Source organism: Myxocyprinus asiaticus, chromosome 4, assembly GCF_019703515.2.
Source record: "Myxocyprinus asiaticus isolate MX2 ecotype Aquarium Trade chromosome 4, UBuf_Myxa_2, whole genome shotgun sequence".
NCBI lineage: Eukaryota > Metazoa > Chordata > Actinopteri > Cypriniformes > Catostomidae > Myxocyprinus > Myxocyprinus asiaticus.
The window spans coordinates 33,215,237-33,232,914 of record NC_059347.1 but is presented as its reverse complement, the minus strand read 5'-3'; the positions used below and the strand labels follow the sequence as shown (position 1 = coordinate 33,232,914).

The window sequence follows — 17,678 nt, the reverse complement described above, 5'->3', positions numbered from 1 at the left end:
CCCTTATAAACATTCAGTGAATTAGTATCTGACGTGTAGCCTACACATCTGGCAGTCCAAACCAGGTGTGACTTTTCCAGCAACAAACAATTTGTCCACACTGAATGCGAAACTGTTGCACGACAAATTTAAATGTCTTCAGGGTTTACATGGAACAGATAGCTTTTAATGTTTGTTGCTTTATTGCCTTACACCTGGTTAGGCATATCCATTGTACTTTACAAACACAACCTCAAACAATGTACTGTGTTCTACATTTGAACTGTACTGCAGTCTTCAGTGTTCTGCATTTCTGTCTTCAGTATATTTGCACTGTAATCTTCAGTTTTCCATTGCACATGTTGTACAAGGTTGTTTAGGTTCTCAGTATGACTTAATTCAAATGCTCAATATGGAATACTGAATGGTAAAGTGCTCAGAATTTGGAAACACTGTTCATTATTGGTTTCCAGTAAAGTGGATCAAAGAAAGTCTGAAGAAAGCCAGAAAGAAAGGAGATGGAACTTACCACTGCAGGGGAGGGTACATGAATGCTGGCCACTGAACGGGGACAGATATGATTGGCCAGATGGCATAAAACAACACCATCCATTAAAGCAACACCCACATCATCTGGCAATAAAACCTTTAACCTGGACTCGAGATTCTGTAAACATACACAACCAATAGTTACTTGATTCAGGGTTCCCACACCTTTTCATCAATATTCATGCATTTTCCACGTCTTTTCCAGGCGTTCATGATTTCTAGATCAGAATTTTTGAAAGACATTTAATAGCAATTACACTAACAGAGCATAGCCAATCAAATATTTTACATTGGTGCATAACTAGAAAAATTTATATTCACAATAAAACTTTCCATGACATTTGAATATTTTATTGATTTAATTACTTTTCCAGGCCTGGAAATCACAATTTTGTAAATTACCAGATATTTCCAGGTGTGCCATGACCCTCCCAGATACCAGGGAATTTGAAAATTGTGATTTCTAGGCCTGTAAAAAAAGAATTTGATTAAAAATAAGGAAAAATTGTGAATTCTATGAAAAAGTTTCATGTATTGAAACGTCACTGTAAGACCCCTGTGCACAGTTCATCCATTCTGGCTACCACACAGGTGGCCCTTCAGCACCAAGGACAGCACATGGCTGAAGATGTGGAAGTTGTGAATTGGACAAGACTTGATGCATTGCCATAAATGTAACAATATTTTTATGTTAATGGGGGAAAAAGGGATCCATTGTCTAAATACCAGCCAATCAGCTCAATCTAGCAATCTGACTATATGCCTGACTAACTAGTTGTAATATTGACAATTTTCTGTATTGATACTAGGTGTAAGCACATGAAAATGTATTATCTCAATCACTGTAAAAAAAAAAAAAAAAACAACAAATGCAGTCAAATTGGACAGATGATGAAACCAAAGAGCTCCTCTTCATCTAAATGTTAACTACTGATATTCTAATGTAACTTCTACAGGTCAGGTGCAGCTGGTTAAAGGTTATTTCCAGAGACTTTTGAGTTTCAACAACATTTTAGTGGCGGTGTGTGAATGGTAGCAAAATGCATAAACGTGGAAAGTTATTGCTTTTGTAAATAACAGATGTGTTAAATTTACAGAAATGTGAGTCAGTCCAGCAATTTTCAAGCAATTCAACGGGTTTCATGTGTAAAAATGGCTACAGACTTAATTTGAACCCTCAACCCGTGTTGATATTAATCTTCATTCTTATCTGAACATTCCTTTCCTCACATAAAGTTAACTGTTGTTGCAGAAGGGGAGACTGGGGGCAAATGTAACACTAATAAGCACATACCTAGTCATTTTCTCTCTCTGCCGCAAAAAAAGTAGCATAATTTCCTAAGGATTTTTCAATAAAAATGATTTAAAATCTTTTTTTTTGGACGTCTGCTGTGTACAGGTTTTATGTCTTTAAATTTAAACATTTATCCACTTTATCTCAATGTTATTGGTAATAGTTAACATGAATGACAGATGCCTAGCTGTCGCTAATAACCACCAATTAAAAACTGAATGACTGATTGAAAATTGTAATCTTTAAAATAGGTAATTGTGGAAGTGAGGGCTTGGTCCAGCGCCTGTCTGGGGAGAGAGAAAGCGGTAAGGACATCCACCTGAGATGAATTGCTACTAATTACCGTTTCTATGTTCGCAGTGAGAGACGGGGGAGATAAAAGGTGACCCAGTCCACAGAGAGAGGAGAGAGAGTTTTGTGTTATAGAGTATTATAGTGTGTTGTGCTGAAAAGCTGATCTGTCTTTCCCTTTTATGCTGCAAAGCAAACTTTTGTTTTGAGCGTGAGCTGTAAAGCCATTCCTTTATTTTGTTAATAAAACCTGACTCACGTGGAATGTGGAAACCTGATCCCGCTATCTCTTTATCTGCCCCACAAATGAACCTTTGTTACAGTAATGAATGTTATTTCATTAAAGTACATAGCTGAAGACTGTCAATTAAGTTTTTTAATGTTACAATTGCTCCGGTCTCCCCCCACTGTCTGGTTAAAAGGTACCAATTGCTGTCTGAAATAAACTATCCCTCTCTGAGGTCATGAGCCAACAAGAAAGAACATTAAGTGCTCATGATGACAAGTAGAAACGTGCTGTGTGATTAATACAGAAGACTTAAAAATGAAGCATAACAGGGTGACTGTTTTGACATGTGCACACTGACAGTGTGTTAACGATGAATTTTGAAAGAATGCTCATTATTACAAACCTCTGGGCTAAAATCTTCAAAGTCAGATGATGTATTAGAGCGATATAACGTGTTTGTGTGTATGTGTATTATTAGTATTTGGCTAACCCTAGAGATATGAATCAATCATTTTTCTAATAATTTTGCAATTTGTTAAATAACCCAGGGGTATTAAGGTGGAATGGTGACCTGCCGCAGGAGTCCAATCTGTTCCATCTCTTCCCTGAGGTGCTCCATCTTTCTCCTCATGGTGAAGCTTGGGTCTGTGGAGCTAAAATCTTGTCGACTGCCACGGGAGAGGGCTGAGTAACAGATACACAGATTGAGAGCCTGTTCAGTTGTGAGCTTTGGACAAAAGTACACAACATTCTGCTTTGTCCATTGGCTTTTTCCACAGGTCAAATGAAACATAACCTCTATGTCTACTTTCCTTTGGTCAATACAACCATGTGCAATATTCAATCCATCCATTCCTACTTATATCCATATTTCATTTATATCCTACCTCTTCTTCAAAACATTACATCACCTGCACATAACTGTATATAAAATATTCAACAACATTATTTGATGCATGTGGCCAGAGAATTTCTATATTTTTGTTTATTGATATTATGCTTGAAATCAATTATAATTATGCCATCATATTCATATATTCACTTTCATGTACTGTGAATACTTGGCAATAAAGCTCATTCTAATTCTGATTCTAATGTCTGCTATACTGGATGTCTATATTCTTCTGATAGTCTTTTAAATATTTGTGACACACATTCCATTGAACATTTATTAAAAACATGACTTATGTATTGTCTTTTAACTTTTTTAGCTTCTCTTTTTGTTCAAGCCAAACAAATTAATTTCTGGGTGAAGTGACATTGACTCTTCTCTTTTTTCTGTCTGTTCGGCAACACTTTGCAGTTTGTACAGTAAATGTATTTCTCATTGCTCTGAGGACTATAAATAAACAGAAGAAAAAATCTGGCATTAAAGGTAAACTCAGTAACTTTTTCTCGTGTCATCTTGGACTAGTGACACCTAGTTGTGTGGATGCAGCATCATTCAAAATCAATTGTTTTTAGTTACAGATGCCATTGTAGAAATTCACTATTCAAAATCAGCCATGATTAATTAAATCCAAGAGTGAAAGTGTCCACTAACAAGACTGAGATTAAGCGAGTAGTATTCAGATGGTCATGTGATTCTAAAATGGCTGCCCTCATGAGGGTGCCTTTCCCATGTAGAATAAAACAGCTTTTATAAGGTTACTGATATGGCTAGAGTCTTCATCTCATGTGAGTGGTCATGATTTTATACATATGTTTCAAAATTACAATTCATTTCTTTAGGACTAAAACTTTTTTATTGGGGAAAAAATTACTGAGTGCAACTATAAACCACGAAAAAAATAACAGGGAATAGACTGACGATTCAGCATATCAGCAGACAAATGCATGTAAGGCACGTATGTGTCAACAGCCAAACTTTAGCATAAAACATATAGAAAAGCATGTTTTATTTATATTTCTACTACTGTATTATGCCACTGAGATATTCTGAACACATTTTAAACAATTTATTGACTGTTCTTTTAGAAGCACTACCTCTAAAACTATTGGTGAGAACAAGAAACAGAGCTGAACTTTTTTCTAAAAAATATGACTGGCTTAAATTATTAAAGGGAAGCATTGGAGAGACTGATAAGCTTGCAAAATAAGCAGTTCTGATATTTCACATTTATTCATTGTATTTCTGTGAGACGGGAAGTCTAGGTCTTCCTCATCCTTTCCACTGAATTCCAAAGTCGTAAAAAGAAGATAATACACAATACCACTTATTTATGCAAAACTCTATTGCTATAGTTCAAAACCTACAGACCATTATCTTGAGACATTTTTCCAAAGAAATGCCCTTGCTGACCTCTAAATTCCTGTTAAACTAAGGAAAATTATTGCCTATACAATTATTACATTGTTTATGAAATAACAGAGGTCAAAATTCTGTCTAGAAAAAAAATGTGTGAGAACACTGCTTATCAGCACATCACATGAAGTATGTGTCTCAGAGTTTCACAGCTTACATTTGATTTCAGACATCATGTTTGCATGTTTCAAGTGCAATCAATAGAACAGATTTTTTAACAATTCTGCTGATTTTGTCCGTGCTTCAAGTGTGAATGCTAGAATTTCTTTAGAGGGGAAAATCCTTATTGTTAATGCATCCATCTAAATTTCAGTTGACATAAGCATTGGACAGCAAAAATGTTTCACAGGAGCCAAATTACATGCAAGAGGCTTAAATGTCAGTGTCTTTGGAAGACTTGTGATGAATAGACATGAAACAGAAGAGGAGAGAAAGACTTACTGTACCTGATCTAGGTTTCAGGCCAAAGACCGTGAGGGTTGTGGTGAAATCATTAGAACACATTCCCTCCTGCAATAAGAAAGACTTGCATGATTCTCTGTGAAAACACTGGAAATGTACATTTATTAAGCAATCTTTTATAAATCCTCTTGAAAGCAGGACTACTGTTGACATGAAATGTACCATCACTGGCATAGAAGTTCTGAAATAGATTCTTGTAATTTTGATGGTCCATTATTGCATGCATGAATGTTTCCCTCCTTAAAATGCTTTGTGAATGTAGTGTTTTATCGTACTTTTGTAGTATTGGGCAGTGACACAAAAGAGTTATACCAAGAGAGACACATGCAGAGGGAGAGTCACAGAGATACAGGCATAAGGTCTCACCTCACAATCATTGTCATGGCCACTGGAGTGTCTTCGAGAACTTTGGCACTTGTACTGAAATAGGAAACCCAGAGAGACACAGGACACACGATTGGATCGTAGCACATTACAAAAACATCTGTGATCAGGGTTCCCACACATGCATTCCACTCACACCAATGCATTTCCCTCATTTGTGATTATTGGATAAAGATATTTAAAAATAATTTAATGGCGTTTGCTGAGGTGGATTTCCACTTGTAAGTTAGGTTCCAGTCCTTTTCAAATTAACAGATTTTAACAGTTACACGTTTTAGTTTAAAAATATCTCCAATAATATTTTCTGGTTCCTGTAGCTCATCTGGCAGAGCATGGCACCATCAATGCCACGGTCTTGGTTCTTGGGTAAAATCTATATGCATTGTAAGTCACTTTGGATGAAAGCGTCTGCAAAATGCATAACTGCAATAAGACAATATATATATACACACACACACACACACACACACACACACACACACATGCACTGGTGGCTAAAAGTTTGGAATAATGTACAGATATTGCTGTTTCGGAAGGAAATTGGTACTTTAATTCACCAAAGTGGCATTCAACTGACCACAAAGTATAGTCAGGACATTACTGATGCAAAAAACAGCACCATCACTATTTGAAAAAAGTAGACAAGACCCATTTCCAGCAGCCATCACTCAATCACCTTATCCTTGAGTAATCATGCTAAATTGCTAATTTGGTACTAGAAAATCACTTGCCATTATATCATTGAAGCTTAACATTGTCTTTGTGTTTGTTTTTGAGTTGTCACAGTATGCAATAGACTGGCATGTCTTAAGGTCAATATTAGGTCAAAAATGGCAAAAAAGAAACTAGCTTTCTCTAGAAACTCATCAGTCAATCATTGTTTTGAGAAATGAAGGCTATACAATGCTTGAAATTGCCAAAAAACTGAATATTTCATACAAAGGTGTACACTACAGTCTTCAAAGACAAAGGACAACTGGCTCTAACAAGGACAGAAAGAGATGTGGAAGGCCAGATGTACAACTAAACAAGAGGATAAGTACATCAGAATTTCTAGTTTGAGAAATAGACGCCTCACATGTCCTCAGCTGACAGCTTCATTGAATTCTACTCGCTCAACACCAGTTTCATGTACAACAGTAAAGAGAAGACTCAGGGGTACAGGCCTTATGGGAAGAATTGCAAAGAAAAAGCCATTTTTGAAACATAAGCTTTATATTTGTATACAGCTTTAGTTTATATAAATATATTGTAGTCAACATTTATATACTATTATGTATAAATATGCATACCTTACAAGTTTGTACTTTTGTTTTATTTTAGTTCATGGTGCTTTAGTACACTTTTGAATAGTTCACTTTCTACCAAATGACACACGTTTTTTGCCCAGCTCTTTGCACAATGTGACAATAAATGTGTGAAAGAAAAGGATGCAATTTCTTTTTGCTATGTGTTCTCAATAGTCTTTAACAAACAACCAAACATAGCAGATGCTGCGGACTCTTGCAGTTATATTGAAAAATACCTGTGCAATTTAAAAGCTTCAGTTTGATTGGCTGTGAAAATGCAAGTAGGTATAGCTGCAGGCCAGAGACCTCCAAATGGGGGTGGAATCTCCAAAAGAGGGTGGGGTTACTCCAAAAGGGGGTGGGGTTCCTCTAAAAGGGGATTGCGCAAACTCCAATAGGGGGCGTCACTTCCACTCACGGTTAAGGTTAGGGAAAGGGTTAGCTAAGGGGCTCCACGGAGACCTAGCTCGTGTTGCATGCTATTCTCTGCGGCATCCACGCACAACTCACCACGCGCCCCACCGAGAGCGAGAACCACATTATAGGGACCACGAGGAGGTTAACCCAACATGACTCTACCCACCCTAGCAACAGGGCCAACTGGTTGCTTAGGAAACCTGACTAGAGTCACTCAGCACGCCATGGATTTGAACTTGCGACTAAAGGTGTGGTAGTCAGCGTCTTTACTTGCTGAGCTACCCAGGCCCCCTTTCCCTACGTTTTTAATCGTTAAGTGTGACAGGCTCACTGACTAGGAGGGTAAGATCAGCGAAAACAGTCACTAAGTGTGACATCCCCACCCAAATCGAGTTGTTCCGAGTCTGCTAGTGTGGAGTCAGCTTTATGAGAGTTTTGTTGATTTCCAAGACAAAGTTAACTTTTCCTAATATTTCTAGTTTTTGTATGAGTAAAAATATTCCAAATAATTTTCAAGATATACTTTATACACATATATCAGTGGTTTTCAAGGTCTTAGACAGTGGACCTCCTCACTGACAAAACTTTCAAGACAACTCCCCCCCACCCCCACCTCTTGTGCCAGACGAATATAAAGTCTGCTTCCAAACAAATCTATTTATGTTGATGTTCTAAATCTGCCCATACACACAGTTTCTTGCCAAATGCTCTGATTAGGTGTGTCATTAAGTTTCCTACAGAACACTCTCAACACTCCCTCTCTCTCTTTCTTTCTATCTTTGCATGACTTATATTAGCCAGGGTGTTCACAACATCTTGACTTGGATGGCTAATCATTTCTTAAGTGCAACCTTGAGCAAGATCTCACCTTCCACTGAGCCAAGACATTCCTTATAAAGTCTGTATTCTCAGTTATAAATTGCAGTTTCTGCCTCTGGAAGCTGTCCTGGATGACCAGCTTACCTTTTTCCAACCTCACTGTTCTAACTTCCCTGTTCTGTTGCACATCATAAGGAAAGCCAGCTAAGCCCTATTTTAACCAGATCCTTGTTTATGCTCTAGATTTCACATAACCAGATTATTAAAACTCACTCAACACACGTCTGCCAACATCTGATATGCATTCTACACATCTGACAAATAATCCAACATTATAAAACATGACACGTGGAATGCAGTGTTTGCAAAAGCTGTCTAAAATCACCTGACATACAGTGTCATTCAGTTCAAATTGAATCTCTGGGATTCAAAATCTAATTAAAACTAGGAAATAAACAAATCATTTTAAAGGATTTTTTATTTTATTTGTGTTATACATTGAATATAAGAAATATTTAAGATTTAGTATTTCTAGATCACTAATCAAATAACCAAATTTATGACAACGACTATGTTAAAGCCTTTGTAAGTAAAGCTTTATTTATATAGCACCTTTTAAAACAGTGTTTACAAAGTGCTTTACAGATGTTCACATACATAGAATAGAAAAATAATGAAATAAGAGAATAACATAGAATTAAAATAACCCCTCTCCTATTCTGATCAAGTAGGGCCACTTACTTTGCTGTTCGCAGTCATTTTTGACTGGACACAGTGCGTAACTTTTTTCTTTTTTTTTTAAAAGAAAGTATAAAATTTCTTCTTCCTTAAAGTAAAACAATAAAATTATGCACAATTTTTGGGATTATATGTTTTTTAGATCTTATTTACATATACATTTCACCATTCATTTGCAAACATGAATAAAATATGAGAATGTGTCATGTATTGAGGGCAGATTGCTGCCATATGGTGAAAAAATAAACATAACATGACTTGAAAATCACATTATGACAATAACAGCCAATACATGGCTGCAGTGTTCTATGCAGCCACCTGCTCTGTAATTATTCAAAATTGTATCACACGTTATGCATTTAGGCCTATATTTATCAAACTATTTTTTGTCAAAGTTTAGCTTTGTTTTAGTTTTTTCACTGTTTTGAAGTGTCAGTTTTTGCACATTGTAATGTCACATTACGCTTACAGTCAAACCTGACCTGGTATTTCAAAGAGAAGGCATAAAGTATATAAATGTAAGGAATTACAAAGTAATAATTTTGTTGCAAATAACTTATTTCAAACATCAAAATATAATACCTTAATGTCAAGAAAATGAACAGTAATTAACAGAAATTAACAGCAATGGACTCACCCCATTCATTAAAATGGTATCTGCAAACGGTGACTTACTGTAGTAACAAGCTAGCTGCAGGCCAGAGATCTCCAAATGGGGGCAGAATCTCCAAAAGAGGGTGGGGTTACTCCAAAAGGGGATTGCGCAAACTCCAATAGGGGGCATCACTTCCACTCACGGTTAAGGTTAGGGAAAGGGTTAGCTAAGGGGCTCCACGGAGACCTAGCTCGTGTTGCATGCTATTCTCTGCGGCATCCATGCACAACTCACCACGCGCCCCACCGAGAGCGAGAACCACATTATAGGGACCACGAGGAGGTTAACCCAACATGACTCTACCCACCCTAGCAACAGGGCCAACTGGTTGCTTAGGAAACCTGACTAGAGTCACTCAGCACGCCATGGATTTGAACTTGCGACTAAAGGTGTGGTAGTCAGCGTCTTTACTTGCTGAGCTACCCAGGCCCCCTTTCCCTACGTTTTTAATCGTTAAGTGTGACAGGCTCACTGACTAGGAGGGTAAGATCAGCGAAAACAGTCACTAAGTGTGACATCCCCACCCAAATCGAGTTGTTCCGAGTCTGCTAGTGTGGAGTCAGCTTTATGAGAGTTTTGTTGATTTCCAAGACAAAGTTAACTTTTCCTAATATTTCTAGTTTTTGTATGAGTAAAAATATTCCAAATAACTTTCAAGATATACTTTATACACATATATCAGTGGTTTTCAAGGTCTTAGACAGTGGACCTCCTCACTGACAAAACTTTCAAGACAACTCCCCCCACCCCCACCTCTTGTGCCAGACGAATATAAAGTCTGCTTCCAAACAAATCTATTTATGTTGATGTTCTAAATCTGCCCATACACACAGTTTCTTGCCAAATGCTCTGATTAGGTGTGTCATTAAGTTTCCTACAGAACACTCTCAACACTCCCTCTCTCACTTTCTTTCTATCTTTGCATGACTTATATTAGCCAGGGTGTTCACAACATCTTGACTTGGATGGCTAATCATTTCTTAAGTGCAACCTTGAGCAAGATCTCACCTTCCACTGAGCCAAGACATTCCTTATAAAGTCTGTATTCTCAGTTATAAATTGCAGTTTCTGCCTCTGGAAGCTGTCCTGGATGACCAGCTTACCTTTTTCCAACCTCACTGTTCTAACTTCCCTGTTCTGTTGCACATCATAAGGAAAGCCAGCTAAGCCCTATTTTAACCAGATCCTTGTTTATGCTCTAGATTTCACATAACCAGATTATTAAAACTCACTCAACACACGTCTGCCAACATCTGATATGCATTCTACACATCTGACAAATAATCCAACATTATAAAACATGACACGTGGAATGCAGTGTTTGCAAAAGCTGTCTAAAATCACCTGACATACAGTGTCATTCAGTTCAAATTGAATCTCTGGGATTCAAAATCTAATTAAAACTAGGAAATAAACAAATCATTTTAAAGGATTTTTTATTTTATTTGTGTTATACATTGAATATAAGAAATATTTAAGATTTAGTATTTCTAGATCACTAATCAAATAACCAAATTTATGACAACGACTATGTTAAAGCCTTTGTAAGTAAAGCTTTATTTATATAGCACCTTTTAAAACAGTGTTTACAAAGTGCTTTACAGATGTTCACATACATAGAATAGAAAAATAATGAAATAAGAGAATAACATAGAATTAAAATAACCCCTCTCCTATTCTGATCAAGTAGGGCCGCTTACTTTGCTGTTCGCAGTCATTTTTGACTGGACACAGTGCGTAACTTTTTTCTTTTTTTTTTTAAAAGAAAGTATAAAATTTCTTCTTCCTTAAAGTAAAACAATAAAATTATGCACAATTTTTGGGATTATATGTTTTTTAGATCTTATTTACATATACATTTCACCATTCATTTGCAAACATGAATAAAATATGAGAATGTGTCATGTATTGAGGGCAGATTGCTGCCATATGGTGAAAAAATAAACATAACATGACTTGAAAATCACATTATGACAATAACAGCCAATACATGGCTGCAGTGTTCTATGCAGCCACCTGCTCTGTAATTATTCAAAATTGTATCACACGTTATGCATTTAGGCCTATATTTATCAAACTATTTTTTGTCAAAGTTTAGCTTTGTTTTAGTTTTTTCACTGTTCTGAAGTGTCAGTTTTTGCACATTGTAATGTCACATTACGCTTACAGTCAAACCTGACCTGGTATTTCAAAGAGAAGGCATAAAGTATATAAATGTAAGGAATTATAAAGTAATAATTTTGTTGCAAATAACTTATTTCAAACATCAAAATATAATACCTTAATGTCAAGAAAATGAACAGTAATTAACAGAAATTAACAGCAATGGACTGAAAATTCAATTAGTGTATAAAACAGAAAGACTCAGTCTTTGTTCTTTGTGTGTGTGTGTGTGTGTGTGTGTGTGTGTGTGTGTGTGTGTGTGCATGCGTTCGTGCGTGCATGAGTATGTGTGTGGGCATGCATGCGTGTGCATTTTGTGTTCTCCATTCTGCCTTCTGGCTGTGTTGGTCTCACCCATTTATTTCTGTGTGTGCGTGTGCTGCATTCTGTGTGTTTTGGTCTTATCCCCTCATTTATGTGTGTGTGTGTGTTCTGCATTGTAGCGGATTTATAGATTTTATTTGACAACAATTCCAAATAATTGCTCTCTGTTACTGTGTAATTTGTATGTGTGTGTGTTCATTTGTGTGTGTGAAAACAATGGTCATATAGAAATGTCTTGTTTACTTAAGAATGAATTTAAATTACATTTTCTTTTTTGGAAAAAAAAAAAGATAAAATGTCTACTCTTTCATTTTCTCTATAAAGTATAATCCTTTTTAGTGAAGAAAAAAATAGTCTTGCAAATATTGTCAATTTGCACACAACAGCCAGTCCAGGAGCCAGAATTGTGTGCAGATAATCATTGGCAAAAGAAGTAAAAACTGTGTTGACCGCCTGTCCGCTAATCCTCAACATGTTTTACATTAAACAATGCTTTTGGAATCAACTGTATGTGGAATTTACTACGATAAATGGATGTTTTATAAGAGAAGTCACTGACAATTTTGGGACAGGTAGGTGTCACTTTACGGCTCACCCCATTCATTAAAATGGTATCTGCAAATGGTGACTTACTGTAGTAACATGCTAGTTGACCGTTACGCTCTCTCCTATGATAGACCACGGAGGTTGTTATCACCTTAAATAAAAGAATCTCTGGTTAAACTCACCGCTGATGGCTTGTGCATATAAAGGCTGAGTTCTGCGCAGACAGCACTCTGGTATTTCAGAGGCAATTTTATCAAAACCAGTCAGAGGGCCAGACAAAGATGATTGGTGAGCCACCAGTTGACTAGCCCTGCTATACTGTAAAAAGGCACCATCCTCCAGATGAGACATTAAACCGAAGTCTTGACTCTAAGGACCCTTCTCGTAAAAGAGTATGGGTGTAACCCCAGTATTCTAGCCAAATTCCCCTCATTGGTCCTTATCAGTAATGGCCTCCTAATACTTCCCCTCCATTAATTGGCTGTATCGTTCTACTCTTTCCTCTCCACCAACAGCTGGTGTGTAGTGAGCGTACTGGCGCACAATGGCTGCCGTTGCATCATCCAGGTGGATGCTGCACACTGGTGGTGGTTGAGGAAAGTCCCCTGTCCTCAATGTAAAGTGCTTTGAGTGTAGTGTCAGAAAAGCAGTTTAAAAATGTAACATTCGTTCATTCATTAAAAGTATGAGGAAAAATTTTGTGTTGGAGGGACTGATTAACAAAATTCAGAATGTTTGGTAATAAGAAGCTCAAAACAGTTTTGAGGAATTTAGTGGGTAATAGGTCAAGAAGGTGGAAAGAACAGTTCATATGTGATATAACCTGTGTGAATGTGTAAGGGAAAGTGGACAGGACACATTTCAAAGCAGAAGGTGGGGAGCTTGAGCCCAAACTAGTAAGACAAGTGCTGGATATGTTGTGTCTTATGTTAGTAATTTTATCACTGAAGAATGCTGCAAAATCATTACACTTTTCACTTGTGAAGAGATCAAATGATATTTGAGGCGAGATGTTAATCTAGTCTATCTTTGAAGATTTTCTGACAGACCTCATTTCATTATTTAGTATGTTAAAGGTATTTTTCATAGATAGAATGGTGAACTGTTAGCTTTGTATGCTTTCATTGCCTTTCTGCTTTTCTACAGTCTTTTTTTAAAAGGGTACTATTTCTCCAGAGGGCTTTAGTGGTTTGTAAAGGTGTGATTTCCAACATTCTAAAATCATTTTGCGATTACATGGATCACCAGGTTTGGCACAAATGTGTAGTGATGTCATTAAAGCAAAAGGGGGCATACAAAATACTTATAATTAACCAATTCAGAAATTCATGTTTATTTTTCAATTTAGTCTTTCACTCAAATTGTTATGCTGATAATTTGTCACTATATTAGATTAAAAGAATGAAAAATAGAAGCATTTTCACAAGTGAACTCTTAAATGGCCCTTTAAATCTCAAGATATATATAAATTTGTGCTCAAAAGTTTGCATATCCTGCCAGAAATTGTGAAATTTTGGCATTGATTTTGAAAATATGACTGATCATGCAAAAATTTTTATTTTACTTAAGGATAGTGATCATATGAAGCCATTTATTATCACATAGTTGTTTGGCTCCTTTTTAAATAATAATGATAACAGAAATCACACAATGGACTGCTCCTTGAAACAACCGCACTGTCTTTTTCCAGAGCAGCCTGTATTTCTCCTGAGGTTACCTGTGGGTTTTTCTTTGTATCCCGAACAATTCTTCTGGCAGTTGTGGCTGAAATCTTTCTTGGTCTACCTGACCTTGGCTTGGTATCAAGAGATCTCCGAATTTTCCACTTGTTAGTAAGTGATTGAACAGTACTGACTGGCATTCTCAAGGCTTTGGATATCTTTTTATATCCTTTTCCATCTTTATAAAGTTTCATTACCTTGTTACGCAGGTCTTTTGACAGTTCATTTCTGCTCCCCATGGCTCAGTATCTAGCCTGCTCAGTGCATCCACGTGAGAGCTAACAAACTCATTGACTATTTATACACAGACACTAATTGCAATTTAAAAAGTCACAGGTGTGGGAAATTAACCTTTAATTGCCATTTAAACCTGTGTGTGTCACCTTGTGTGTCTGTAACAAGGCCAAACATTCAAGGGTATGTAAAATTTTGATCAGGGCCATTTGGGTGATTTCTGTTATCATTATGATTTAAAAAGGAGCCAAACAACTATGTGATAATAAATGGCTTCATATGATCACTATCTTTAAATAAAATAAATTTTTTTTTTGCATGATCAGTCATATTTTCAAAATCAATGCCAAAATTTCACAATTTCTGCCAGGGAATGCAAACATTTGACCACAACTGTATATAAAAAAAGAATAATTAAGCGAGTAAGAAAAAGAATATGTGAACCCCATGAATAATTTAATAAAAGCATGATAATATTACAAAAACAGCCAACCCAAACACACCTCAGGCAGCATATTAATAATTCTAGCATTTTGCAATGTTTGATATCATCTGACATTTTACATACCGTATACTCTTTAATCAATACACCTTAAAACTGATGCAAATCTGTGCCAAATGCCTGTGTCAAAGACTCTATATAGTTTTGCTTATTGCACTAAATATTGCTAGTGCGAATCTGCACACATCTAAAACTACATTATCAACTGTGAAGACAGGTGACCAGATGGGGGTGTGTGCTGCAACGACAATCCAAACATGCCAGTACTGAAATAAAACCATCTGTGTAACACCACTCCTTTCTTTAGAAGAAATTAAGACATCCCATAAAAAAACATAAAAAGTAAAAAAATAAAAAAAAGATGATCTTTTAAGAAATGTGAAAAGGACTGCACGTTCCCACTTAAGAAAGTATGGGAATTCACAGACTGATAACATCAGATGAACTGTTTGCATCAGGGACCAATTATGTGCATCCCACCTATCTAGGCCAATCTCCGCCAAAAATCCACATAGAAATAGAAAAACCTAAATTGCCATGGAAGCGCAAACATCAGTTGGCAATCGCGCATGTTTCATGAAAGTCCTGCCTGTGCGAGTGTGTGTGCATGCATGTTTGGAAGGGTGGTTGAGTAGGTGTGTTGCTAGGTGTGTATGGGAATTCTTTTGTGCAAAAACATTCTAAATATTCTTTTTTAAATGTCTGCCCTCATTATTTTCAGTATATAGTGGTGCTGGAAAAACCCATAAATGTAGACCTAAACATCACACGTAAACGGTGTTGACATGATATTTGAAGCAGTGACAGCTGTGTTTTGCAGTTTGACATGCTGTAATGATCTAAAAATACTTTAAACTACATTATTCTAATACCTGAGTAACAATTTTTTTTACATGCACTTTTTATGACTCATATTAATTGAGAGACTACATGGAATACTTGCGCTTTTAAAAATTATATGGTCACACTGCAGGAGTATTTAAGTGAACCGCAAAATAGCTAAAAGTTGATAAAAATGGTGAAAAGTTGACGAGCAGTTACAGCACTTTCCCTTATAGTGACAATTAGTGCACATAGGGAAGCAATGATAAGTCAAAAGTCCAATTATGCAAATGTGTTTTTGACCAAATAACTAGTCCAAAACCCTCTTAAAGTAGAATAATTTTTGTGAAATCTACCCCACCCTGAAAAGTACATAATCGAACATAATAAAAAAAAACTGGTACACATTACGGCAAACAATATTATGAAAGCAGATTTTTACCGAAAGCTTTAAATATGTTCATGGGACAAAGGTAATTATTTCATTATAATTATGTGTTGTCACATGTTTTAAATGTCATAAATATAAACAATATATTAAATACAATACAGTTCTTTTGAACTCATTATGGCCCCTGACTAAGCTTGTCCAAGATTTCACTCTTTTTACACTTCCAGGGAACCTGACTGAAAAATGCACGTTTGTGAAAGGTGGCTGTGTAACTTTGTGTCACTGTATTTCCCTTGACAAACAGTAAAGGGAAATTCCATTACAGATAATGGTCTGGTGTGGCCTATGTATTTGTATGTGTGTGTATCCTGTATAACAGTAAACCCCAAAATATTGAAAAGTCAACTCAAGTTTTCTCTGCTTGGGACAACATTCTTTGCTTAAGATAAAATTCCAGTTCAGTAGTCATGGAACTAAAATCCCAATCTGAATTTACATTAGAACATCTAAAGTGGAATGACTCCAGTAGGATGAGAAATTAGCGAGCAAGACTTCTAATCATGTTTTTAAAAAAATGTCACTGCTGTGCCAATATTCAAATGCTGTTACCAGTTCTGAGTGAATCTAAAGTGGAAACTGCAAGTTATAGAGCGGTGAAATGAGACCTCACATAATATTCCACAGTTATGCTTGCAAACAGGATAAAGACTTACAACACTGGCATTCTGCTGCCCTCTTCAATGTGCAAAACTGAGGCCAAATGTGTGCGTGTACGAGATCACGAGCCAAGAATGAAGGATTTAAGCACAAGAGACTGATATTAATCTTTCCATGAAACATCTCCTCCAGACCACCTAAACCAAAATTTGTTTCCCACATCCTGAATGGAAGATATTTAGATAAGGACAGAAGGAGACTGCAAGGAATCAGTTCACATTATGATTCACTTAGAGATCATAAGTGTACAGTAGTTTTTGAAGCCATACGAGTGAAGAATAGACAGAATTTTAAATCACTATTAACCAAAAAATAAATTAAAAAATCATCCAAATCATGATTAAATAAATAATAAATAAATAACTCCTTTAAAAAAAACAACAACAAAAAACAACTCCTTTTGTGTTTCACACAAAAGGAGAAATCATATGGGTTTCGAACAAAATGAGGGTGAGAAGGTGATGGGTAAAAACTTCATGTTAATTTCATAACATTATTTCTGTAATTGTAATATCTGTGCAAATGTACACCTCTGTGCAGTATATGCCACTTCAGATGCAGCTTCTGTGCTGCCTTTGCAGTGTAAAGATGGCATTATACAAAACTATATTAAACTTAGTTAAATTGAACTTAACTTAAAATTAGCAACAAAACATTAAAAATAATAAAAACAGGGAGTGACGTGACGCTATACGAGGTTCGGACGTGTGAACGGCGAGCTCTGCGCACTTTGCCGGTTTTAATACTTTTTATGTCATAAACCAGTGAGATTCGACACCCTGATCCTTAACTGTTCTTGGAAGACAATGTGTCAAAGAATTCAAAATCTTCGGGCTCTGGAGACATT

At 36.3% G+C, this 17,678-nt stretch overlaps 1 protein-coding gene across 7 annotated transcripts in view; it reads right to left on the bottom strand.

Moving 5' to 3' along the window:
- Window positions 1-17,678, bottom strand: part of lrch2 (leucine-rich repeats and calponin homology (CH) domain containing 2) — a 106,662-nt gene that overhangs the window by 5,253 nt on the left and 83,731 nt on the right. For 6 of the 7 annotated variants that reach the window (XR_007896068.1, XR_007896067.1, XM_051687494.1 and 3 more), the window contains 4 exons: window positions 5,476-5,529; window positions 5,094-5,157; window positions 2,914-3,026; window positions 509-646 (listed from right to left, as the gene is read on the bottom strand). Coding sequence is in view for 5 of the 7 variants with exons in the window: in XM_051687494.1 (XP_051543454.1) it covers window positions 509-646; window positions 2,914-3,026; window positions 5,094-5,157; window positions 5,476-5,529 (369 nt within the window). In the remaining 2 variants the exon portion in view is untranslated. The remainder of the gene's footprint in view (window positions 1-508; window positions 647-2,913; window positions 3,027-5,093; window positions 5,158-5,475; window positions 5,530-17,678) is intronic. The other variant, XM_051687519.1, reaches the window with a different exon arrangement.